The sequence below is a fragment of the Taudactylus pleione genome, unplaced genomic scaffold (assembly GCF_031769625.1).
Source record: "Taudactylus pleione unplaced genomic scaffold, aTauple2 ptg000066l, whole genome shotgun sequence".
Classification (NCBI taxonomy): domain Eukaryota; kingdom Metazoa; phylum Chordata; class Amphibia; order Anura; family Myobatrachidae; genus Taudactylus; species Taudactylus pleione.
In genome coordinates this window covers 9,165,224-9,190,590 of record NW_028284468.1, presented here as the reverse complement: position 1 = coordinate 9,190,590, position 25,367 = coordinate 9,165,224, and the positions used below count along the sequence as shown (strand labels likewise).

General features: G+C 44.4%; 1 protein-coding gene across 1 annotated transcript in view; it reads left to right on the top strand.

Annotated features, from left to right (window-relative positions):
- LOC148534435 (uncharacterized) overlaps positions 1 to 25,367 on the top strand; it is a 153,959-nt gene that overhangs the window by 55,500 nt on the left and 73,092 nt on the right. The window contains exons 9-14 of the mRNA XM_088466852.1: positions 3,760 to 3,984; positions 5,308 to 5,532; positions 11,839 to 12,063; positions 16,610 to 16,834; positions 20,873 to 21,097; positions 21,284 to 21,508. Coding sequence (XP_088322978.1) covers positions 3,760 to 3,984; positions 5,308 to 5,532; positions 11,839 to 12,063; positions 16,610 to 16,834; positions 20,873 to 21,097; positions 21,284 to 21,508 — 1,350 coding nt within the window. The remainder of the gene's footprint in view (positions 1 to 3,759; positions 3,985 to 5,307; positions 5,533 to 11,838; positions 12,064 to 16,609; positions 16,835 to 20,872; positions 21,098 to 21,283; positions 21,509 to 25,367) is intronic.

The following is a 25,367-nucleotide window of genomic DNA, read 5'->3' as shown; positions in this document are numbered from 1 at the left end:
AAGTTAAAGCTGAGCAATAACAAAGACAAAATATATTGACATCATCAATGCAAGAGATAGGTGTGGCATCATGCGTGTGACCGGTAAGGGGTGGGGAGAGAGGTGCTTTGGGCCAGTATACATAGCAGTCTGTGCACAGTGCACACAGTGACATTGGTGTGATTGGTGGATGAAGGTGCTGCTGTCACCAGTTTGTACAGTGCTGCTGGTCATGTGGGCTCCTTTGCAAAACAATACAACTAGAGCACCTCAAATAAAAAATTTGGGGGCAGAATAGATTTAATTGTGGGCAAAGCTGCTGGCAACAGCTAGTTACAGCTAGCTAGTAAAGAATAAATATGGTTGGTCTGTCTTCTATTATCATATTATACAAGTCTTAAGCTCAATAGTCACATGACATCACTCCCCCAGAGTGTTATGATACACCTGAATAATTGCATGAGATCCCTAGAACCATGCTACAGAGGCCTTCACCTATAAAAGCCACTTTTTCCCATAGAGAGAGATGCTCTCACCGGTAATGAGATTTCGCCAGGACTTCACTCAGGATAGTAGGGCTCATACAATTAACAGGCAATCACAGTGTTAATGCTGGAGTAACTGGATACAATATGTGAGAATACTAAAGCTTTATGATTTAACACATGGTTTTGACAATGGCAACTGAAGCTGTATTGCAAATTATCTCTTAGTAATGGGATGTACAGTAGTTAATTGTCACGACCCTGTCTAGTTGTCACCTTTTTTGCCTTGAGACTAAAGGCCCCCATACATCAGAGATTGATTGCAGCAATCGTGCAATTTGCAATCGATTGTGTATTAAAATCTTTCCCTTTTTCAATCGATTGTGGCAATTCTGCAATCTGCAATCGATTGAAAAGGGAAAGATTTTAATACACAATCGATTGCAAATTGCACTATTGCTGCAATCGATCTCTGATGTATGGGGGCCTTTACCCCTGTCAGCTCCCCCATGGATCTGTGTGTGTAATTTGCCTGGAGGATTTGCTCTAATTATTGCACCTGGCCTCTCCTCTGTCTGTGTGCACTGCTAGCCCTGATTGGAATCGCAGGTGTGGTTCTGATTCTCAGAGCTGCAGAGATGAATACTCCCTCTGCATGTTGTGCCTTCTACCACTCAGAATGCTACTACCAGACCACCTGTCTGTATCCACCAATTGCTGCCAGACCCATGGTATATATATCCTCTCCTGATAGCATTCTGGGCCTGAACATCTCGTCTTCCCGTGGTGTATGGTTCATGCATTCAAGTCTGTCCCTGAAACCTGCTACAGCAATCCCTGGCGCTATCCAGAAAACCTGTTTCAGCTGTACTTGGCAATCCAGTAAATCTGCTGGCAGCAACCCCCGGTGCTTCCAAAACCTGTTACAGCCAAACCTGGCAATCCAGTAAGCCTGCTGACAGCAACCTCTGGTGCATCCTGAAAACCTGCTACAGTAATACCTGGCATCCAGACGTCCTGTTACAGCAATACCTGGCCTGTGCTCTGCTGCTAGTCCTACTCCTGGTTGGTCCCTGGCACTCTGTAAACCTGCATCGTGTTACCCTGCCTTGCTTCCTGCTGTGGATCAACTCCTGCCCCTGTTACCTACCTATTCCCTCCCTGAACCTAAAATTCCCAAACCTACCCATTCCTTCCTGAAACCTGTTATTTCCAATTATCCTGTCCAGCCTGCAAATTCCCAAACCTACCCATTCCTTCCTGAAACCTATTATTTCCAATTATCCTGTCCAGCCTGCACCTGAGTTCTAGCCTTTGTCATAGTAATTCCAGATTACCCTGTTTAGCCCTCGTCTCAGCATTACCTGACTTCCCTTCAGCCATTGTCACATTCCAGTCCTGAGTCAAGTTCCAAGCTCATCAGTTCAGTCCACGTTGTTCCAGTCCAGAGTCAAGTTCTCAGTTCATCAGTTCAATTCAACAAGTCTTCCTGCCGGTCCCAGTCCGGTCCCTCCAGTTCCTGTCATTTATCATCAAAGGCAGTTTTCACTGCTACCCAAGTCTTGTAAATAGAGCTATTTACATTATCTGTGATTCCAGTCATGCCGGCCTCCGTTGAAACCCGATCACCAACTGAGACAGGTAACTCGCAGACACCAATCATGACATTAATAGACTGGCGGACTAAATGTCGCCGGTCTATATCCCGACTGCTAAAGCCCAACGGAGGACTTGAGATAGGCGTCGAAATACGGACAGATGCCGAACCGAACGTGGTAAGTACAGACTTTTTCGCACTTAGCCGCGGGGGTAGGGAGGTTAGGTTTAGGGACTCCTGAGGGGACTTAGGGTTAGGCAACCCCCGGGAAGGGTTAGGGTGAGGCTAGGGGAAGGGGGGTTAGGGTTTGGCGCCACTGGGGGTAGGTTAGGGTTAGGCAACCCCCCAGGAGGGTTAGATTTAGGGTCCTGGAAGGAGTGGACTTAGGGTTAGGCACCACCCCAGGAGTTTAGGGTTAGGCACCACTAAAGGAGGGTTGGGGGGGGGGAGAGGGGAGGGTTAGGGTACTTACCAGCGCTAGTCAGCATCTTGTCCTGTCGGGATTTGGACGGGCTAAACCGCCGATATTTCATACACATTCCCTTAGTAATGGTTACAGCAGACAAACAGCACTTTTCCAATAATGACAACTGAAGCTGCATATTTTAAGTAGATAGTTTGTTAATGGTAATTGCAGACAAACAGCACTTTTCCAAAATTAAGTAAATCAATACTTAGCAACAGGTGATCCACATGATAGGAGACCATAGACCAGACTGAACATGTACAATTTAATCAGGATACCAACAATAGAGAGTTTCACCAGGCACCAAGATCAGCAGGCTAAACACAAAGGCATGAAGCTATGACTGACAGGGAAATAAAGGCCTATCAGCATTTTACCACACACAAAGACCAATCACAAAGCATCAACTAACACAACCCCCTGCAGGTGAAATTGGCCGGCCTGCGTGTCCCCATGGTAACTCAGCCGGCCAAGGACCATGCAGATTATCCGATACTGCGTCCGTGGATGCAGCTGGGATCATTAATGCATGCAGGAGACATGACGTCTCCTTGCTGCATTAACATAATAGCAAGGAAAGAATTGCAAAGCGGCTTGCGTGCAACTTTGCAATTCCGTCCACTAATGAATCACATCCTTTGTCTTTGATGGGAAAACCTTTGTATGTAAAAAGGCCTCATACTTTAGATGTTAAAAAATTAATCACTCTTAATTTAGGGTTTCACAATAAATCCAAAGATATTTAAGGAGAAATTCAGTTATCCCTGATTATTTTATTTTTTTACTGCATTTCTTTGCCTTCGGGCAATTTAATTAGATCCCGTTTTACTTTCCCGAAAAATTATCTGATTTTGGACGAATACACATAGGATACATGATGTGTTTTCGAGATCGCAATCGTGAAAATGGGGCTGATCATCAGGTAATTAACTGCCAGCTTCGAGGCTGATTCAATAACAACCCAGGGTATCAATTAGTTGGAGTCAATTATAGCTGCTAATTGAATTCCCTCTTTATACTGAAACAAAGAGATTCTTAATGCCTGGACTGCTTGTAACCATTGTTTTATGAAATCCAACATAGAACTTGAAATGAAGAAAAATGTATGTATTTCATCAATAACATATTGCTATTATTTACTCAAAGTCTCAATGTGGGCAGATGTGTGAGTTCCAAATACTTTTGTGTTACCTAATCTTAAAATGTGACATAATCACTTGTCTCTTTCTTAGTGGCTGGTGCTCCCTGCTTGAAGGAACAACAGAAAATACAGACATTGCATGGAGACAAACCCCCGTTGGGACTTCATGTACCTCAGTGTGATGAAAAGGGCGACTACCATACGAAACAGTGTCATGGCAGCACAGGTTACTGTTGGTGTGTTACCTCAGATGGAGAAGAGATTGCTGGTACAAAGACCCCACCTGACCAGAAACACCCAACATGTGGCATCCCGGGTAAGACTCACTGGGGCGGATTCAGAGTTAGTAGTACTTTCTAGCTGCCTCTCTGTGTTACATGTGTCAGCTTTCATGCTGATTACTAGTGGGCAGTTTAGCTCTCAGGTCGAATCCCTGTGTTACATGTGTTTGCTCTCACACTGATTACTAGTATGCTGATCAGCTCCCATGCTGATTCCTTATGACCTCCAGCACTTCTCAGTACACCCCTGTGTCTACATTCCCTGTGTTTCTCAGAGCAAGTCTGCATCTGGATCTCCAGCACTTCTCAGTACACACCTGTATCTACATTCACTGAGTTTCTCAGAGCAAGTTTGCACCTGGATCATCTCCAGTAACCATCTCATTTCTAGTGTTTCCCATTGTCAATTAATTTCTAGGGTTCCCAGTGCTAACTCATTCTACTATAGTTTCCGGTCTTCCTTCCATTCACAGGTACATGTCCAGCGAGCCGCGACCTGCTCACTTGGTGCAGTGAAACCCAAATCCCAACTGAAGGGGTCACTGGTGAAGACGACCAAGTGGGTTAGACTCAGCGCCTCTGGGCAGGTCTAGTCAACCTGGGTTTGGCCACAATAGGAAGAATTAGTCACTGTCACTCTCCTAGTTATTCCCTAGACACCCTAACACCCTGACTTTTTGTCCTCATCTGAGGAACTTTCCATAACGGATCGTGACAAAAGCCAAATGTCACTCTATCTGAGATAATCGCAAAGGACAGCTCTTCTCGGGAGAGCTGTACTTTGTGATGTTGTTCGCATTTCTAAGTACAGACTGGCATAATTAACGCTGGTACAGATGTGTCCTTATACACCTTTCCTTTTTTGCTTCATTTGGCACCAGATACCAGCACGGCTAAGTTGATCCATGACAAGTAGCAATTGACTGATCCCAATTTTTTTTTTTGCGGCAAAAGTATTCGTATAAAGTAGCAGATTAAAATAGCAACTTTTGAAAAAAATACCAAGGCGTTCCTAATTCGCAGATTCAAAGGCACATTTGCCATATGGCTAGATTTGAGGAAAGGTGTATGTGGACACATCTGTATGTACCCTGTAAGAGGTGGGATGTACCTCATTGTGGATGCAATGCATTGTACATCTCACCCTTATACTGAAACAAAAAGATGCTTGGACTGCTTGTAACCATTTCTTTATGAAATCCAACGTAGAACTTGAATTGTAGAAAGATTTATGTATTTTACTAATAACCTATTCCTATTATTTACTCAAAGTCTTCATGTGGGCAGATGTGTGGGTTCCAAATACTTTTTTGGTAACTAATTTTAAAATGTGACATAATCACTTGTCCCTTTCTTAGTGGCTGGCGCTCCCTGCTTGAAGGAACAACAGAAAATACAGACACTACATGGAGACCGCCCCCCATTGGGACTTCATGTACCTCAGTGTGATGAAAAGGGCGACTACCATCCGAAGCAGTGTCATGGCAGCACCGGTTTCTGTTGGTGTGTGACCTCAAATGGAGAAGAGATTGTTGGTACAAAGACCCCACCTGGCCAGAAACACCCAACATGTGGAGTCCCGGGTAAGACTTATTGGGGAGGATTCAGAGTTAGTAGTATAATTATTTATTTATTAGCATTTGGAGAACTGTACACATCTCTGCATACATATTCCCCACATCAGCAACATATGCATCTAGTTTCCATCATCATCCTTATCAGTGTATACGGAGGCAACTCCCATCATGCATCAGGCTTGCTATTTCATTAGTTACACCTTAGCCAAACTTGTGTTTCAATTGCCAGTGTTATAGCCAGAGCTGTGATGCTGTGTTATGTATCCTGGCATTACTGCATCTTGTCTTCAATGACTTCCTCTTACATCTTACAATCAGCGGCAGTGATCTGTCACATAATATTATGGAGGATGGCTGCTTCTGATACTGGTCACAGTCTCCAACCTCAACGTCCATAATCAGCCTTCCCTGCCATGCAAATAGATAACAATCAGGAGTATAGCCAGCATTGGACAGTATTGTTTTATGTATGTATGTAATTTCTTGAATAATATTTGACTCTTCGATTTATATTTGTGGAGTTAAATTTCAAATAATTCATACAAATTCCTTTTGCATAATCTATTACACTGATGATAGGATGTTGTCAGTAGTTTATTGCAGCTCTAGATAGAACAAAGTATATATGAGAGCTGAGGTTTTGAATGTTGGGTCTTGTTCAAGAAAGATCTTCTCTGGTTATCTGTAAAGTCACACATAGGCATGTCAGTGCACCTCTGCAGCGGTTTTACCAGTATGACAGTAAATCTGGAATAGGGATGGAAGATGGTAAGTGCATAGATGTAACCTTTTAGACTAGGCTCACGTTTTCGGCTACCTAAGGCCACCAATTCCAAAGGCCTCCAGCTTATGATAGATGTAATAGTGATCTCTGATCTGTTTTGTCATGAATTCCTGTGGCACAGACCTGGTCATTCTTACCCTGTCTTTCTACAGTATGTAGAATACTTGCTTTCAGATATTTGCTTTATTATTTTGTGATCCATAATGACCTGGATGATTATTGTGGCTTTGAGGATAACTTCTTGGTTCTATTGAGGAAATACAATTCAGTAATTATTTCATGGGCAATTGGATCAACTTTTTCCAGTGAACAGTCACCCTCACTGGGATCATACTATGTAATCTGATAAAATCTGGATTGCATCCTTATCGTTGAATCTGATTTCAATCCTAATTTCAGTCCAGTAACCTCTTTACCTGACCAGTGACTGGATGTCCTCTCTGAATTCGACTCCATTATTTTATTATTAATTGCAGCGCATCTGGCAGCTCGATTAATTCGCCACATGTATCTTTCACTTTGCAATCTAAATACCCCATCTGCATTGCTGGTAGTTCTTTAAGGTCAATATTTTAAGGTGTAGTTATAATTTGCGAACCTGACATTTAATATTGTCCCACAGTCATGCATTGCTACAGTAAGCTGTTGGTTGTTACTAGTGGAGACTACAAATGGAGTTGAAGCCAAAGAGTCCCAAAACTTTTCAGCTATATCCCATATTCAATAAAACCTTCAGTTCACTTTATTCTGTGGTGGTTGTCAGCTTCCAGCATTAGACACACACACAGAGGGAAATCTCCCCGTGAGACATGACACATAGTAAGTGTCAACACCACCAATTGAACAGCTACATTGACAATGAGTTCAATATCATAGACTGAGTGTTCAGGCATATTCTTTATCTGCAATCTGGCTCTTTGTTGATTTATTTCTTGGCCAACATTGTGTCCACTTTGTAATGATTGTAAAATGTGAAATCTAGGCAGTTGAAATAATTCTTCCCGTTAGATTGGGATTAGAATGGGATGTTAGCAGGCACTGTCCAGTCATTGGTTAGGAGCAAAACGTTAGACAGCATAGAGGCAGCTGGAGAAGAACAGTCATGTTCCCAGCACAGAGAGGCATCCATAGTTGCAAATGCCTTAGATGTAATGGTCTGGCCTCCTTGCAGGCAAATTCAATCTAGACTGACAGAACTTAATTACACTAATAATATAAGAACGTTGCGTCTGTTTGTTCCAAGTTGGCACAAAATTACAGAACTGAGTTTCATGAAAACGGCATCATTTTGCAGTGTAGAAATAACCTTCACTTTGTTTCATCTTGATCCATCAAGTTAAAGCTGAGCAGTTAGATAAAACAAAATTTACTGATATCATCAATGCAAAAGATAGGTGTGGCACCATGTGCGCGGCCAGTAAGGGGTGGGAGGGAGAGGTGCTTTAGGCCCCTGTTCACTAGAATAGGATAGGCTACATAGCAGTCTGTGCACAGGGCACATAGTGACATTGGTGTGAGTGACGGGTGAAGGCGCTGCTGCCACCAGTCTGTATAGCGCTGCTGGACACATAGGGTCACTCCTGTGACTGGGCCCCTATGCAAAGCAATACACTAGAACACCCTAAGTAAAAATAATGTTGGCAAAAGCATTTTCATTATGGGCAAAGCCGCATGAACATCGTCCTCACATTTTATCTTTTAGGGACCACTGTTTTGCTGATAAATTATGGCACTGAAACATAGAAGTACTATTATTATATTATTCTAGTCTTAAGCTCAATAGTCACATCACGTCACTCCCCCAGAGCAGCATATTTTATTATTCCACAGGTTTTCTACGAAAAAAGGGGATCCAAGAACCAAGAACTGAGAAGGACATGGAAACTTGTATCACTGCTTCCTCAGTCTGGTGCAATTTTAGCTTTTCTTGTAACATATTTGCTGGCCCCACATGTACAGTGGAACCAACATGGCACTAGGTCTTCCAAAGGACACTTTTTAATCAAAGCACAGTGATGTGAATCCTTCATTGATACCCTGATAGGAGACCAGGCAGTGTTATTTCTCCATTTACCCTGTTTTCATAATGATACAGCACTTCATCTTTAGTTTTGTTACTCTATACAGTCAGTATACTGTAGTAAATTTAGGGATCATAGGGCCTGATTCAGAGCCGTTCGCTATTTGTGGTCGCTCGTTTAAAAACAAGGGGTGGCTATTCAAATGATCCGTACGCACATTGCAGTCTGTTCACACCTCTAAGTCTGAACGAGCGAGCAAAACATACGCTCGTTTATTTGTTAAAAACGCCCCCTGGCCGCTCGCATCCTACGTCATGTCCGCTATTTATTAGATTAATCGAGTACATCGACCAGCGTATGAACTGCTCGCTATTCTTGTGGTTGGTGTTTGCTACCACAAATTTGCGAGCAGTTCTGGCTATAAAATAACCCAGTCACGTGGTCAATGACGCTGCTGTTTTAAATATGCACACCCATAAAACGCCCGTTTTGACCTTTAAGCACGCCTGCGTTCGGATCTCCACTCCCCATTTTCAAGCACCTTCCCCTGTTACCACCCACATACGCCTCATTCTGTCACTCAAAATAGCAGGCACTCGCTATATTGCGTACCAACGATTTTCGGCCGCACTGACTGGTTCGCGCATGCGTACTAAAAACCGTACGCATGCGCAGATGTGCAAACATCGCTCGGAACGAGCGTACTGCCGCTAACGAGCGGCTCTGAATGAGGGCCATAGTTTCCAATGGCATAACCTTCATATGCAAAAATGCCACATACTTTAGATGCTAAGAAATGAAACACACTTGGTTTAGGTTTTTACAGTGAGACTACTGATACTTATAACAGGATGTACAAAGTTGAAAAATTCAGTTTTACCACATTTCCCACATGTACTAAGCTGTTCATCCCAGAGGGTAACGCCGTCTTCAGGTAGCATTACCCAATAGAAGCCTTTGGGCTTCTTTTTGGGATGCCCTCTGAGAGGGATCCCACTGGATCCATCCCAGCACCCACCTGCGGCATATGCGGATGGATGCCAGATGGACTTCTAGGTGTTAAACCTGTCAGGATGCGGCCTGGGATCGGCATCGTCCTTGGGCCTAGGTGTTCAGTCGCTGGGAGTGCAGGTGAGTTGTGGCTGAGTATTCTCCCCAGGGTCTGTTAAAGATTCCGTGCGTGTGTCCTAATTCCCATGGTGGCAGACATGGGCGCAGCTATGTTGGTCCATATCACCTGTCTAGTCTCTCCCAATGGTAGTCCTGCAATCACTCAACGATCCTCTGATCCAATGACCAGCTACCTAAGGGTATTTAGCCTGACTCCAGGGACAGGAAGTTGCTGTTCAACTTTGCTTTTCCAATGACTGTGATACTTTCTGGTGTTTCTCCGTGTGGAATCTCCAGTGTGTTGTTTCAGCCCTCACGTTGTCTTCCACTGTTACATGTATCAGCTCTCATGCTGATTTCCAGTGTGCCACTACAGCATTCTCACTGAACTCAAGTTTTACAGGTATCAGCTCTTGTGCTGTTTAAGTGCCTGTGATCAGCTCTCTAGCTGACTCCCTGTGTTACATGTTTCAGCTTTCATGCTGATTACTAGTGGGCAGTTTAGCTCACAGGTCGAATCCCTGTGTTACATGTGTTTGTTCTCACACTGATTACCAGTGTGCTGATCAGCTCCCATGCTGATTCCTTATGTATCATGTATCAAGCACTCATGCTGATGCCTAGTATTTCATGTTTCAGTTTACATATTGATCGCTAGTGTTTCCTGGAGCATTCCTTGTGTTTCTCAGATTAAGGGCCTGATTCAGACCTACTCGCGAGCGGCTGTCCGCTCGCAAGTGGGTCGATGTTCTTCACTGAGCATGTGCACGACGGAGGGAGCTCCGTCGTGCGCATGCGCCAGACGCGACGAGCGAAGGAAAGTCCTTCGCTCGTTGTGTCTGATCAAAGGGGGCATGCTGCCGATGTTGATTGACAGCACGCCCCCTTTGGTGGGCGTGCCGGGGGCGTTACCACGGGAACGCCTCCCGTCAGAAGCCGGCCCACTGACATCACTAGTGATGTCAGTGGGAGTGATTTTGGCTCTGATAGAGCCAAAATCACTCTGGAGCTTGCGGTTGAAAACCTCAACCGCAGGCTCCGGCTCGCAGTTTCGATGGTCGCGATGGTCACGACCATCGCGGCCATCAAAATGCACGCTCGTATAGGCTGTGGGTGGTGACCCAAAGCTATACGAGCGTCCAGGAGGACGCTCCATTTTCATGGAGGGCGGCCCTCATTCAGAGCGTGCGCTCTGCTCAGAGCGTACGGCTCTGAATGAGGGCCTAAGTCTGCATCTGGATCTCCAGCACTTCTCAGTACACCCCTGTGTCTAAATTCCCTGTGTTTCTCAGAGCAAGTCTGCATCTGGATCTCTAGCACTTCTCAGTACACACCTGTGTCTACATTCCCTGTGTTTCTCAGAGCAAGTCAGTGTCTGGATCTCCAGCACTTCTCAGTACACCCGTGTCTACATTCCCTGTGTTTCTCAGAGCAAGTTTGTGCGTGGATCTCCAGCACTTCTCAGTCTACATTCCCTGAGCACCTTCATCATCTCCAGTAACCATTTCATTTCTAGTGTTTCCCATAATTTCTAGGGTTCCCAGTGCTAACTCATTCTAGTATAGTTTCCGTTCTTCCTACCATTCACAGGTACATGTCCAGAGGGCCGCGACCTTCTCACTTGGTGCAGTGAAACCCAAATCACAACTGGAGGGGTCACTGGTGAAGATCACCAAGTGGGTTAGACTCTGCGCCTCTGGGCAGGTCTAGCCAACCTGGTTTTGGCAGCAATAGGAATAATTAGTCACTCTCCTAGTTGTTCCCTAGACACCCTAACACCCTGGCTTTTTGTTCTCATCTGAGGAACTTCCTAGATCGTGACAAAAGCCAAAAGTCCCTCTATCCGAGGTAGTTGCAAAGGACAGCTCTTCTCGGGAGAGCTGTACTTTGTGATTTTATTCACATTTCTAATTACAGACTGGCGTAATTAACGCTGGTACAGATGTGTCCTTATACACCTTTCCTTTTTGCTTCATTTGGCACCAGATGCCAGCATGGCTAAGTTGCTCCATGACGAGTAGCAATTGACTGATCCCAATTGTTTTTGTGGCAAAAGTATTCATATAAAGTAGCAGATTAAAGTAGCAACTTTTGAGCAAAATACCAAGGCGTTCCTAATTCACAGATTCAACGGCACATTTTGCCATATGGCTAGATTTGAGGAAAGGTGTATGTGGACTCATCTGTATGTACCCTGTAAGAGGTGGGATGTACCTCAATGTGGATGCAATGCATTGTACATCTCGCCCTTATACTGAAACAAAAAGATACTTAATGCCTGGACTGCTTGTAACCTATAATTTACTCAAAGTCTTCATGTGGGCATATGTGTGGGTTCCAAATACTTTTTTGCTAACTAATTTTAAAATGTGACATAATCATTTGTCCCTTTCTTAGTGGATGGCGCTCCCTGCTTAAAGAAACAACAGAGAATACAGACACTACATGGAGACCGCCCCCCGTTGGGACTTCATGTACCTCAGTGTGATGAAAAGGGCGACTACCATCCGAAGCAGTGTCACGGCAGCACCGGTTACTGTTGGTGTGTTACCTCAAATGGAGAAGAGATTGCTGGTACAAAGACCCCACCTGGCCAGGAACAGCCAATATGTGGAGTCCCGGGTAAGACTCACTGGGGCGGATTCAGAGTTAGTAGTATCATTATTTATTTATTAGCATTTGTAGAACCGTACACATCTCTGCATACATACTCCCCACATCAGCAACATTTGCATCTAGTTTCCATCATCATCCTTATCAGTGTATATGGAGGCAACTCCCATCATGCATCAGGCTTGCTATTTCACTAGTTACACCTTAGCCAAACTTGTGTTCCAATTGCCAGTGTTATAGCCAGAGCCAAAGAGTCCCAAAACTTTTCAGCTATATCCCATATTCAATAAAACCTTCAGTTCACTTTATTCTGTGGTGGTTGTCAGCTTCCAGCATTAGACACACACACAGAGGGAAATCTCCCCGTGAGACATGACACATAGTAAGTGTCAACACCACTAATTGAACAGCTACATTGACAATGAGTTCAATATCATAGACTGAGTGTTCAGGCATATTCTTTATCTGTAATCTGGCTCTTTGTTGACATTTCTTGGCCAACATTGTGTCCACTTTGTAATGATTGTAAAATGTGAAATCTAGGCAGTTGAAATAATTCTTCCCGTTAGATTGGGATTAGAATGGGATGTTAGCAGGCACTGTCCAGTCATTGGTTAGGAGCAAAACGTTAGACAGCATAGAGGCAGCTGGAGAAGAACAGTCATGTTCCCAGCACAGAGAGGCATCCATAGTTGCAAATGCCTTAGATGTAATGGTCTGGCCTCCTTGCAGGCAAATTCAATCTAGACTGACAGAACTTAATTACACTAATAATATAAGAACGTTGCGTCTGTTTGTTCCAAGTTGGCACAAAAATTACAGAACTGAGTTTCATGAAAACGGCATCATTTTGCAGTGTAGAAATAACCTTCACTTTGTTTCATCTTGATCCATCAAGTTAAAGCTGAGCAGTTAGATAAAACAAAATTTACTGATATCATCAATGCAAAAGATAGGTGTGGCACCATGTGCGCGGCCAGTAAGGGGTGGGAGGGAGAGGTGCTTTAGGCCCCTGTTCACTAGAATAGGATAGGCTACATAGCAGTCTGTGCACAGGGCACATAGTGACATTGGTGTGAGTGACGGGTGAAGGCGCTGCTGCCACCAGTCTGTATAGCGCTGCTGGACACATAGGGTCACTCCTGTGACTGGGCCCCTATGCAAAGCAATACACTAGAACACCCTAAATAAAAATAATGTTGGCAAAAGCAATTTCATTATGGGCAAAGCCGCATGCACATCGTCCTCACATTTTATCTTTTAGGGACCACTGTTTTGCTGATAAATTATGGCACTGAAACATAGAAGTACTATTATTATATTATTCTAGTCTTAAGCTCAATAGTCACATCACGTCACTCCCCCAGAGCAGCATATTTTATTATTCCACAGGTTTTCTACGAAAAAAGGGGATCCAAGAACCAAGAACTGAGAAGGACATGGAAACTTGTATCACTGCTTCCTCAGTCTGGTGCAATTTTAGCTTTTCTTGTAACATATTTGCTGGCCCCACATGTACAGTGGAACCAACATGGCACTAGGTCTTCCAAAGGACACTTTTTAATCAAAGCACAGTGATGTGAATCCTTCATTGATACCCTGATAGGAGACCAGGCAGTGTTATTTCTCCATTTACCCTGTTTTCATAATGATACAGCACTTCATCTTTAGTTTTGTTACTCTATACAGTCAGTATACTGTAGTAAATTTAGGGATCATAGGGCCTGATTCAGACCCACTCGCGAGTGGCTGTCCGCTCACAAGTGGGTCGATGTTATGGACTGAGCATGCGCACGACGGAGGGAGCTCCATCGTGCGCATGCGCCAGACGCGACGAGCAAAGGAAAGTCCTTCGCTCGTTGTGTCCGATCAAAGGGGGCGTGCTGTCAATGTTGATTGACAGCACGCCCCCTTTGGTGGGCGTGCCGGGGGCGTGCCTCCCTGACGGGGGCGTTCCCATGGGAACGCCTCCCGTCAGAAGCCGGCCCACTGACATCACTAGTGATGTCAGTGGGAGTGATTTTGGCTCTGATAGAGCCAAAATCACTCCGGAGCTTGCGGTTGAAAACCTCAACCGCAGGCTCCGGCTCGCAAATTCGATGGTCGCGATGGTCTCGACCATCACGACCATCACAATGCACGCTCGTATAGCCTGTGGGTGGTGACCCACAGCTATACGAGCGTCCAGGAGGACGCTCCATGAAAATGGAGGCCGGCCCTCATTCAGAGCGTGCGCTCTGCTCAGAGCGTACGGCTCTGAATGAGGGCCATAGTTTCCAATGGCATAACCTTCATATGCAAAAATGCCACATACTTTAGATGCTAAGAAATTAAACACACTTGGTTTAGGTTTTTACAGTGAGACTACTGATACTTATAACAGGATGTACAAAGTTGAAAAATTCAGGTTTACCACATTTCCCACATGTACTAAGCTGGTTCATCCCAGAGGGTAACGCCGTCTTCAGGTAGCATTACCCAATAGAAGCCTTTGGGCTTCTTTTTGGGATGCCCTCTGAGAGGGATCCCACTGGATCCATCCCAGCTCCCACCTGCGGCATATGCGGATGGACGCCAGATGGACTTCTAGGTGTTAAACCTGCCAGGATGTGGCCTGGGATCGGCATCGTCCTTGGGCCTAGGTGTTCAGTCGCTGGGAGTGCAGGTGAGTTGTGGCTGAGTATTCTCCCCAGGGTCTGTTAAAGATTCCGTGCGTGTGTCCTAATTCCCATGGTGGCAGACATGGGCGCAGCTATGTTGGTCCATATCATCTGACCAGTCTCCACCAATGGTAGTCCTGCAATCACTCAACGATCCTCTGATCCAATGACCAGCTACCTAAGGGTATTTAGCCTGACTCCAGGGACAGGAAGTTGCTGTTCAACTTTGCTTTTCCATTGACTGTGATACTTTCTGGTGTTTCTCCGTGTGGAATCTCCAGTGTGTTGTTTCAGCCCTCACGTTGTCTTCCACTGTTACATGTATCAGCTCTCATGCTGATTTCCAGTGTGCCACTACAGCTCTCTCACTGAACTCAAGTTTTACAGGTATCAGCTCTTGTGCTGTTTGTTAAGTGCCTGTGATCAGCTCTCTAGCTGACTCCCTGTGTTACATGTTTCAGCTTTCATGCTGATTACTAGTGGGCAGTTTAGCTCACAGGTCGAATCCCTGTGTTACATGTGTTTGTTCTCACACTGATTACCAGTGTGCTGATCAGCTCCCACGCTGATTCCTTATGTTACATGTATCAAGCACTCATGCTGATGCCTAGTATTTCATGTTTCAGTTTACATATTGATCGCTAGTGTTTCCTGGAGTATTCTTTGTGTTTCTCAGATTAAGTCTGCATCTGGATCTCCAGCACTTCTCAGTACACACCTGAGTCTACAATCCCTGTGTTTCTTAGAGCAAGTCAGTGTCTGGATCTCCAGCACTTCTCAGTACACCCGTGTCTACATTCCCTGTGTTTCTCAGAGCAAGTTTATGTGTCGATCTCCAGCACTTCTCATTACACACATGTGTTTACATTCCCTGTGTTTCTCAGAGAAAGTTTGCATCTGGATCTCCAGCACTTCTCAGTACACACCTGTGTCTACATTCCCTGAGTTTCTCAGAACAAGTCTGCACCTTCATCATCTCCAGTAACCATCTCATTTCTAGTGTTTCCCATAATTTCTAGGCTTCCCAGTGCTAACTCATTCTAGTATAGTTTCCGTTCTTCCTACCATTCACAGGTACATGTCCAGAGGGCCAGAGGGCCACGACCTTCTCACTTGGTGCAGTGAAACCCAAATCACAACTGGAGGGGTCACTGGTGAAGATCACCAAGTGGGTTAGGCTCTGCGCCTCTGGGCAGGTCTAGCTAACCTGGGTTTGGCAGCAATAGGAATAATTAGTCACTGTCACTCTCCTAGTTGTTCCCTAGACACCCTAACACCCTGGCTTTTTGTTCTCATCTGAGGAACTTCCTGGATCGTGACAAAAGCCAAAAGTCTCTCTATCCGAGGTAATTGCAAAGGACAGCTCTTCTCGGGAGAGCTGTACTTTGTAATTTTATTCACATTTCTAATTACAGACTGGCGTAATTAACGCTGGCACAGATGTGTCCTTATACACCTTTCCTTTTTGCTTCATTTGGCACCAGATGCCAGCATGGCTAAGTTGCTCCATGACGAGTAGCAATTGACTGATCCCAATTTTTTTTGCGGCAAAAGTATTCGTATAAAGTAGCAGATTAAAGTAGCAACTTTTGAGAAAAATACCAAGGTGTTCCTAATTCACAGATTCAACGGCACATTTTGCCATATGGCTAGATTTGAGGAAAGGTGTATGTGGACACATCTGTATGTACCCTGTAAGAGGTGGGATGTACCTCAATGTGGATGCAATGCATTGTACATCTCGCCCTTATACTGAAACAAAAAGATACTTAATGCCTGGACTGCTTGTAACCTATAATTTACTCAAAGTCTTCATGTGGGCATATGTGTGGGTTCCAAATACTTTTTTGCTAACTAATTTTAAAATGTGACATAATCACTTGTCCCTTTCTTAGTGGATGGCGCTCCCTGCTTAAAGAAACAACAGAAAATACAGACACTACATGGAGGCCGCCCCCCGTTGGGACTTCATGTACCTCAGTGTGATGAAAAGGGCGACTACCATCCGAAGCAGTGTCACGGCAGCACCGGTTACTGTTGGTGTGTTACCTCAAATGGAGAAGAGATTGCTGGTACAAAGACCCCACCTGGCCAGGAACAGCCAATATGTGGAGTCCCGGGTAAGACTCATTGGGGCGGATTCAGAGTTAGTAGTATCATTATTTATTAGCATTTGTAGAACCGTACACATCTCTGCATACATACTCCCCACATCAGCAACATTTGCATCTAGTTTCCATCATCATCCTTATCAGTGTATATGGAGGCAACTCCCATCATGCATCAGGCTTGCTATTTCATTAGTTACACCTTAGCCAAACTTGTGTTCCAATTGCCAGTGTTATAGCCAGAGCTGTGATGCTGTGTTATTTATCCTGGCATTACTGCATCTTGTCCTCAATGACTTCCTCTTACATCTTACAATCAGCGGCAGTGATCTGTCACATAATATTATGGAGGATGGCTGCTTCTGATACTGGTCACAGTCTCCAACCTTAACGTCCATAATCAGCCTTCCCTGCCATGCAAATAGATAACAATCAGGAGTATAGCAAGCATTAGACAGTATTGTTATATATAATATATATATATATATATATATATGTATGTGTATATATATGTATATATATATGTATTTTCTAGAATAATATTTGACTCTTCGATTTATATTTGTGGAGTTAAATTTCAAATCATTCATACAAATTCCTTTTGCATAATCTATTACACTGATGATAGGATGTTGTCAGTAGTTTATTGCAGCTATAGATAGAACAAAGTATATATGAGAGCTGAGGTTTTGAATGTTGGGTCTTGATCAAGAAAGATCTTCTCTGGTTATCTGTAAAGTCACACATAGCCATGTCAGTGCACCTCTGCAGCGGTTTTACCAGTATGACAGTAAATCTGGAATAGGGATGGAAGATGGTAAGTGCATAGATGTAACCTTTTAGACTAGGCTCACGTTTTCGGCTACCTAAGGCCACCAATTCCAAAGGCCTCCAGCTTATGATAGATGTAATAGTGATCTCTGATCTGTTTTGTCATGAATTCCTGTGGCACAGACCTGGTCATTCTTACCCTGTCTTTCTACAGTATGTAGAATACTTGCTTTCAGATATTTGCTTTATTTTTTCGTGATCCATAATGACCTGGATGATTATTGTGGCTTTGAGGATAACTTCTTGGTTCTATTGAAGTACAATTCAGTAATTATTTCATGGGCAATTGGATCAACTTTTTCCAGTGAACAGTCACCCTCACTGGGATCATACTATGTAATCTGATAAAATCTGGATTGCATCCTTATCGTTGAATCTGATTTCAATCCTAATTTCAGTCCAGTAACCTCTTTACCTGACCAGTGACTGGATGTCCTCTCTGAATTCAACTCCATTATTTTATTATTAATTGCAGCGCATCTGGCAGCTCGATTAATTCACCACATGCATCTTTCACTTTGCAATCTAAATACCCCATCTGCATTGCTGATAGTTCTTTAAGGTCAATATTTTAAGGTGTAGTTATAATTTGCGAACCTGACATTTAATATTGTCCCACAGTCATGCATTGCTACAGTAAGCTGTTGGTTGTTACTAGTGGAGACTACAAATGGAGTTGAAGCCAAAGAGTCCCAAAACTTTTCAGCTATATCCCATATTCAATAAAGCCTTCAATTCACTTTATTCTGTGGTGGTTGTCAGCTTCCAGCATTAGACACACACACAGAGGGAAATCTCCCCGTGAGACATGACACATAGTAAGTGTCAACACCACTAATTGAACAGCTACATTGACAATGAGTTCAATATCATAGACTGAGTGTTCAGGCATATTCTTTATCTGCAATCTGGCTCTTTGTTGATTTATTTCTTGGCCAACATTGTGTCCACTTTGTAATGGTTGTAAAATGTGAAATCTTGGCAGTTGAAATAATTCTTCCCGTTAGATTGGGATTAGAATGGGATGTTAGCAGGCACTGTCCAGTCATTGGTTAGGAGCAAAACGTTAGACAGCATAGCGGCAGCTGGAGAAGAACAGTCATGTTCCCAGCACAGAGAGGCATCCATAGTTGCAAATGCCTTAGATGTAATGGTCTGGCCTCCTTGCAGACAAATTCAACCTAGACTGACAGAACTTAATTACACTAATAATATAAGAACGTTGCGTCTGTTTGTTCCAAGTTGGCACAAAAATTACAGAACTGAGTTTCATGAAAACGGCATCATTTTGCAGTGTAGAAATAACCTTCACTTTGTTTCATCTTGATCCATCAAGTTAAAGCTGAGCAGTTAGATAAAACAAAATTTATTGATATCATCAATGCAAAAGATAGGTGTGGCACCATGTGCACAACCAGCAGAGCCGTAACTAGACTTTTTGGTGCCCTGTGCAAGAGAGAGCATTGGCGACCCCCAACCCCCACTATTTTAAATAGGGACAGATAGTGCACCTGGAAAAGTGCCATGTCCTCATGGGAAGGGCCAGGGAAGAGATAGGGGAGGCAAAGTGAGAATTATAAAAAACAGGAAAACTGACAGGCCCAAACAGCACCCCTTGCCCTGCGGTGCCCTGTGCCATGGCACAGGTCGCACCTCCCTAGTTACGGCCCTGACGGCCGGTAAGGGGTGGGGGGGAGAGGTGCTTTGGGCCCGTGTTCACTGGAATAGGACAAGCTACGTAGCAGTCTGTGCACAGGGCACACAGTGACATTGGTGAGAGTGGTGGGTGAAGGCGCTGCTGCCACCAATGTCTACATCTCTGCTGGTCACATAGGGCCACTTCTGTGACAAGGCCCCTATGCAAAGCAATACACTAGAACAGTTCAAATAAAAATAATGTTGGCAAAAGCAATTTCATCTTTGGCAAAACTGCGGGCAACCATTAGTAAAGAATAAAAATGGTAGAGCTATCACATACCACCACAACTTTACTCTACCTTACCTCTTCTGCACATCGTCCTCACATTTTATCTTTTAGGAACCACTGTTTCGCTGATAAATTATGGCACTGAAACATTTGCTACGTCTATTATTATATTATTCTAGTCTTAAGTTCGATAGTCACATGACTTCACTCCCCCAGAGCAGCATATTTTATTATTCCACAGGTTTTGTACGAAAAAAGGGGATCCAAGAACCAAGAACCGAGAAGGACATGGAAAGCTGTATCACTGCTTCCTCAGGCCAGATTGATGCAATATTAGCTTTCTTAGTAATTTTTTTGCTGGCCCCACATGTACAGTGGAACCAACATGGCACTAGGTCTTCCAAAGGACACTTTTTAATCAAAGCAGTGATGAGAATCCTTCATTGATACCCTGATAGGAGACCAGGCAGTGTTATTTCTCCATTTACCCTGGTTTCATAATGACACAGCACTTCATCTTTAGTTTTGTTACTCTATACAGTCAATATACTGTAGTAAATTTAGGGATCATAGTTTCCAATGGCATAACCTCCATATGCAAAAATGCCACATACTTTAGATGTTAAAAAAAGAAACACACTTAGTTTAGGTTTTTACAGTGAGTCTAATGACACTTATGGCAGGCTGTACAAAGTTGAAAAATGCGCTTTGAGCACATTTCCCATATTTACTAAGCTGTTTTGTCCCAGTGGGTAACACCATCTTCAGGTGGAGCAACCCAATAGTAGCCTTTGGGCATTTTTTTGGGACACCCACTAAGAGGGATCCATTTGGATCCCTCCCAGCTCCCCCCAGCAGCAGGCGCAGTAGGACGCCAGAGGAACTTCTGGGTATTAAACCCGGAAGTCCCTCTATCCGAGGTAATCGCAAAGGACATATCTTATTGAGAGAGCTGTCCTTTGTGATTTTATTTGCATTTCTAAGTACAAACTGGCGTAATTAACGTCGGTATGTACCCGATAAGAGGCGGGATGTACCCCATCGCGGATGCAATGCTTTGTACATCCTGCCCTTATACTGAAACAAAGAGATACTTAATGCCTGGACTGCTTGTAACCATTGTTTTATGAAATCCAACATAGAACTTGAAATAAAGAAAAATCTATGTATATTATTAATAACATATACCTATTTATTTACTCAAAGGCTTAATGTGGGCAGATGTGTGGGTTCCAAAAACTTTTTTGCTAACTAATCTTAAACTATGCCATAATCACTTGTCCCTTTCTTAGTGGCTGGTGCTCCCTGCTTGAAGGAACAACAGAAAATACAGACACTTCATGGAGTCAAACCCCCGTTGGGACTTCATGTACCTCAGTGTGATGAAAAGGGCGACTACCATCCGAAGCAGTGTCACGGCAGCACTGGTTACTGTTGGTGTGTTACCTCAAATGGAGAAGAGATTGTTGGTACAAAGACCCCACCTGGCCAGAAACACCCAACATGTGGAGTCCTGGGTAAGACTCACTCGGGCGGATTCAGAGTTAGTAGTATCATTATTTATTTATTAACATTTGGAGAGCCGTACACATGTTGTCTGTAGTTTCTTGCAGCTATAGATAGAGAACAAAGTATATATAAGAGCTGAGATCTGAATGTTGGATCTTGGTCAATAAAGATCTTCTCTTTTCTCTTGTTTTCAGTAGCTGAGGCTCCCTGCTTGAAGGAACAACAGAGACTACATAAACTACATGGAGACCAACCCCCGCGGAGACAATATGTACCTAACTGTGATGAAAAGGGCGACTACCATCCGAAGCAGTGTCACGGCAGCACCGGTTACTGTTGGTGTGTTACCGCAAATGGAGAAGAGATTGCTGGTACAAAGACCCCACCTGGCCAGAAACACCCAACATGTGGCATTACAGGTAAGACTCACTATGTGTAAAGTTCCTTTGTGTATACTTAGAACACAGATTGCTCAAAATATCCTACAGCCTCCCCCAGATGCTGGGTAAAATATACACCCAAATATGACATAATTACAGGCTGAGGGCCTGATTCAGAGCTGCTCGTAAGCGGCCGCTCGTTCACTCTGAGCGATGTTCATGCGTATGGTTCGCAATGCGCAAACCAGTCATTGCAGTCGGAAATCGTGCGCTCGTAAAACAACGAGGGGCTGCTAATTTGATTGACAGAATGTACCGTTTGAGGGTAGTAACAGGGGAAGGTGCTTGAAAACGGGGGAGTGGAGATCCGAACGCAGGCGTGCCTAACGGTCAAAAGGGCGTTTAATGGGAGTGCATAATTAGTAAAGGATCGTCATAAACCACGTCACTTGGTTGTCTTTTAGCCTGAACTGCTCGCAGTGATAGCGGTAAGAAAAACCTACCACAAGCACTGCGAGCAGTTCAGATGCCTTTCGATGTACCCGATTAATCTAATAAATACCGGAGATGACGTGTGATGCAAACGGCAAAGGGGTGTCTTTACAAAATAGCGAGCGCATTTTTCGTTCCCTCGCTCAGACATAGAGGCGTCAACAAACCGCAAAGAGCGAGCGCTCAATTTAAATAGCCGGCCCCTTTTTTGGAACGACCGTCCGCAAATAGTCTGGCTCTGAATCAGGCACTGAGTCTCCCATATCCAAATATTCCAAATACGGAATATTCCGTAATAAGGAATTTTTTTAGCATGAGTGAAATAATGACACCTTTGCTTTTTCATGGTTCAATATGCACAAAGTACACAAACTTTGTTTAAGGCACAAAATTATTACAAATATTGTATAAAACTACCTTCAGGCTTTGTGTATAAGGTGTATTTCAAACATAAATTAATTTCATGTATGTACACAAACTTTGAGCCACAAAATTATGGAAAATATTGTAGAAAATGACCTGCAGGCTGTGTGTATAAGGTGTATATAACACATACATTCATTCTGTGTTTAGATTTGGGTCCCATTCATTAAATTATGGTATGCAAATATTCCAAAATATGGAGTATTCCAATATCCAAAATACCCTTGGTCCCAATCATTTTGGATATGGGAGACTCAATCTGTACCAGCTGTCCTTTGCTTCAAATACTACTAACCCAGAACAATGTGATAGTTATTTGTTTTTTATTATTTGTCTTTTATTGTTTGTTCCTAAAGTACAATTAAATCATTCTCCTTAAATAGGGTGTTCAGAGATCAGAAGATTATTTACAGAACAAAACATTTTTCTGTCACAAAGACATTTAAAGTGGGAGCACAGCACTTACTATCTACACGGGAACATGTACTACTGACGTGTTCATATACATAATGTGACACTTTCTGCATGTTCCACAATCAATATGAAGTTTGAGACAACTGTTTCATTGATACGGTCATTCTCATTTGTCAAGCTTCCTTCCAACTACCTGTCTGGTAATGCATGACTTGCGCATTCGCAAATGACCTCAATTTAATCCAGAACATGGACAGTTTCAAATGTTTTTCATTTAACTATTTTCCTGACCGGACATAACTTATGCTGAGTACACACTGACAGATGTACAGACTGACAGATGGCTGTGTACAGACGATATGTCTGTGAACGGGATGCAGCCGGGATGCCAATGGTCTAAATGCTGACCGCCGGCATCCCGACTGTCTAATCCCAGCAACTGTTTAATGACCGGCGTCGAAATCCTGACGCCTGTCATTAGACCTACGCCGGGAGGCCGACACCCGTCTTACCGATTGAAGGTAAGCCGGGCGTGTATAGGGGGAGGGTTAGGTTAGGGGCTCCTGGACGGGTACTTAGGGTTAGGCACCCCCCAGGAGGTTAGGGTTAGACTAGGGGAAGGAGGGGTTAGGGTTAGGCACCCCTGGGGGGAGGTTAGGGTTAGGCACCCCTCCGGGAAACTTAGGGTTAGGCTGCGGGGAAGGGGGGTTAGATTTAGGCACTTAGAGGGGGGTTAGGATTAGGCACTTGGGGGGAGTTTAGGGTTAGGCACCCCTAAGGGAGGGTTAGGGCAGGGCCGTTTCTAGGGGCAGGCAACCCATGCAATCGCACGGGGCGCGCCGCCCAGCAGAAACAGCCTGTTAACTGCCGGGCACCCGCTGAGATTCAGTTACCAGCGGGCGCCCGGCAGAGCAGAGCAGCCGGAGAGATGGAGCCTCCGGCTTCCGGCTCCCGGCTCCCCCAGTGTGCACTATGGGAGGACGTCATGACGTCTTTCCCATAGTGCAAAGGAGCAGCCGAGCGGAGCGGACGCTGGAGCGGGGCTGAAGGTAAGTATTAGTGTTTTTTTTTATGTGCAGGCAGCCTGGACAATACTCGGGGGGCACTTCTGCTAGGGGAGACACCACTACTGGGGGCACCAGGGCACTACTACTGGGGACATTACTCGGGGGGCACTTCTACTGGGGGCATTGCTTAGGAGGTGCCACTACTGGAGGCATTACTCAGGGCCCAGGGGCACTACTACTGGGGGCACTACTACTTGGAGCTTTACTACTTTGGGCACTACTACAAAGGGAGCATTACTATTGGGGGCACTAATACAGGGGGCATTAATATTTCGGGCAATACAACTGGGGACACTACTACTGGGGCACTACAGCAGGGACCATTACTATTGGGGGCATTACTAATGGGGGCATGACTACAGGGGGCACTACTAATGGTGGCATGGCATAGGGGGCACCACTCCTGGGGGCACTACTACTGGGTGCACTGCATAAAGGGCACCACTACTGTGAGCTCTGCATAAGTTGCACTACCACTGTGGGCACTGCATAAGGGGCATAAATACAGGGGACACTGCATATGGGGACAACTACAGGGGGCACTGCATAATGGGCACTTTTGCCTGAGAGCCAGTGGGGGGGAAGCCTAAGACCTGTCGGGATGGAATGGCAAGGGAGGGGGCTGGAATGAAGTGTGTATTATGTGAATCTTGTTTTTTCAATGTGTTTTATGTGGTTCTGGATTTAATACTGTATTTGAGGTGGATGTGGTTTTAAAACGTAGTTTATGTGCCTCTGGCTTTTCCAATATATTATGTGGAAGTGGTTTGTTGCAGTGTATTATATGTGGACCTGGCTTGTATTTTCAATGTGCTGGATTCGCTCCCAACGCACTAAAAACGAGTGTGATGCAAGGTCGTACTTCTGCAAATGTCACACCAAAGGCATGCACACAGAAATTCGGCGTGGGCTTGTGACAGCTAGGCCACACCCCATTTTTTGAGCGCGCGTCTACGGCGCGCGCATGCTGTCTGACTTTTGTTTAGCTACATATATTTTTCAGTGCTTTGCCTCTGACAGGTTTGCCACCCCTGGGTTCAGTAGTCACAGTGGCTGACATTCTGTGGTCTTTCGAGATCACACTCCCTTACTGTGATACCACACCCCCTCACAATGAGGCCACGCCCACTCCACAATATTACTGCTTTGAGGGGGGGGGCGCATTTTGACTGCTCGCACTGGGAGCCTCAAACCCTAGAAACTGCCCTGGGTTAGGGTTAGGGGGGGAGGTTAGGTTAGTAAATAAAAAAAAGACTTACCTGTCGGGATCTTCACTGCCGGGCTTCCGCTGACAGGATTTGAACCGCCGGCCGCATAAATCATACTGATCCCCTGTGAGCAATGTTATACAAAGGTGCAGCAGTATATAGTGCTGGAAATTTGGTGTGTTTTGATCAGGGATATGTGGAAAAGGTGGACAGGGGAGGCAGTGCCTCACCTTTCATACACTTTTTACTGCAGAGTTTTGACTATAAAAATGATTAGAATAATACAAAGAGGAT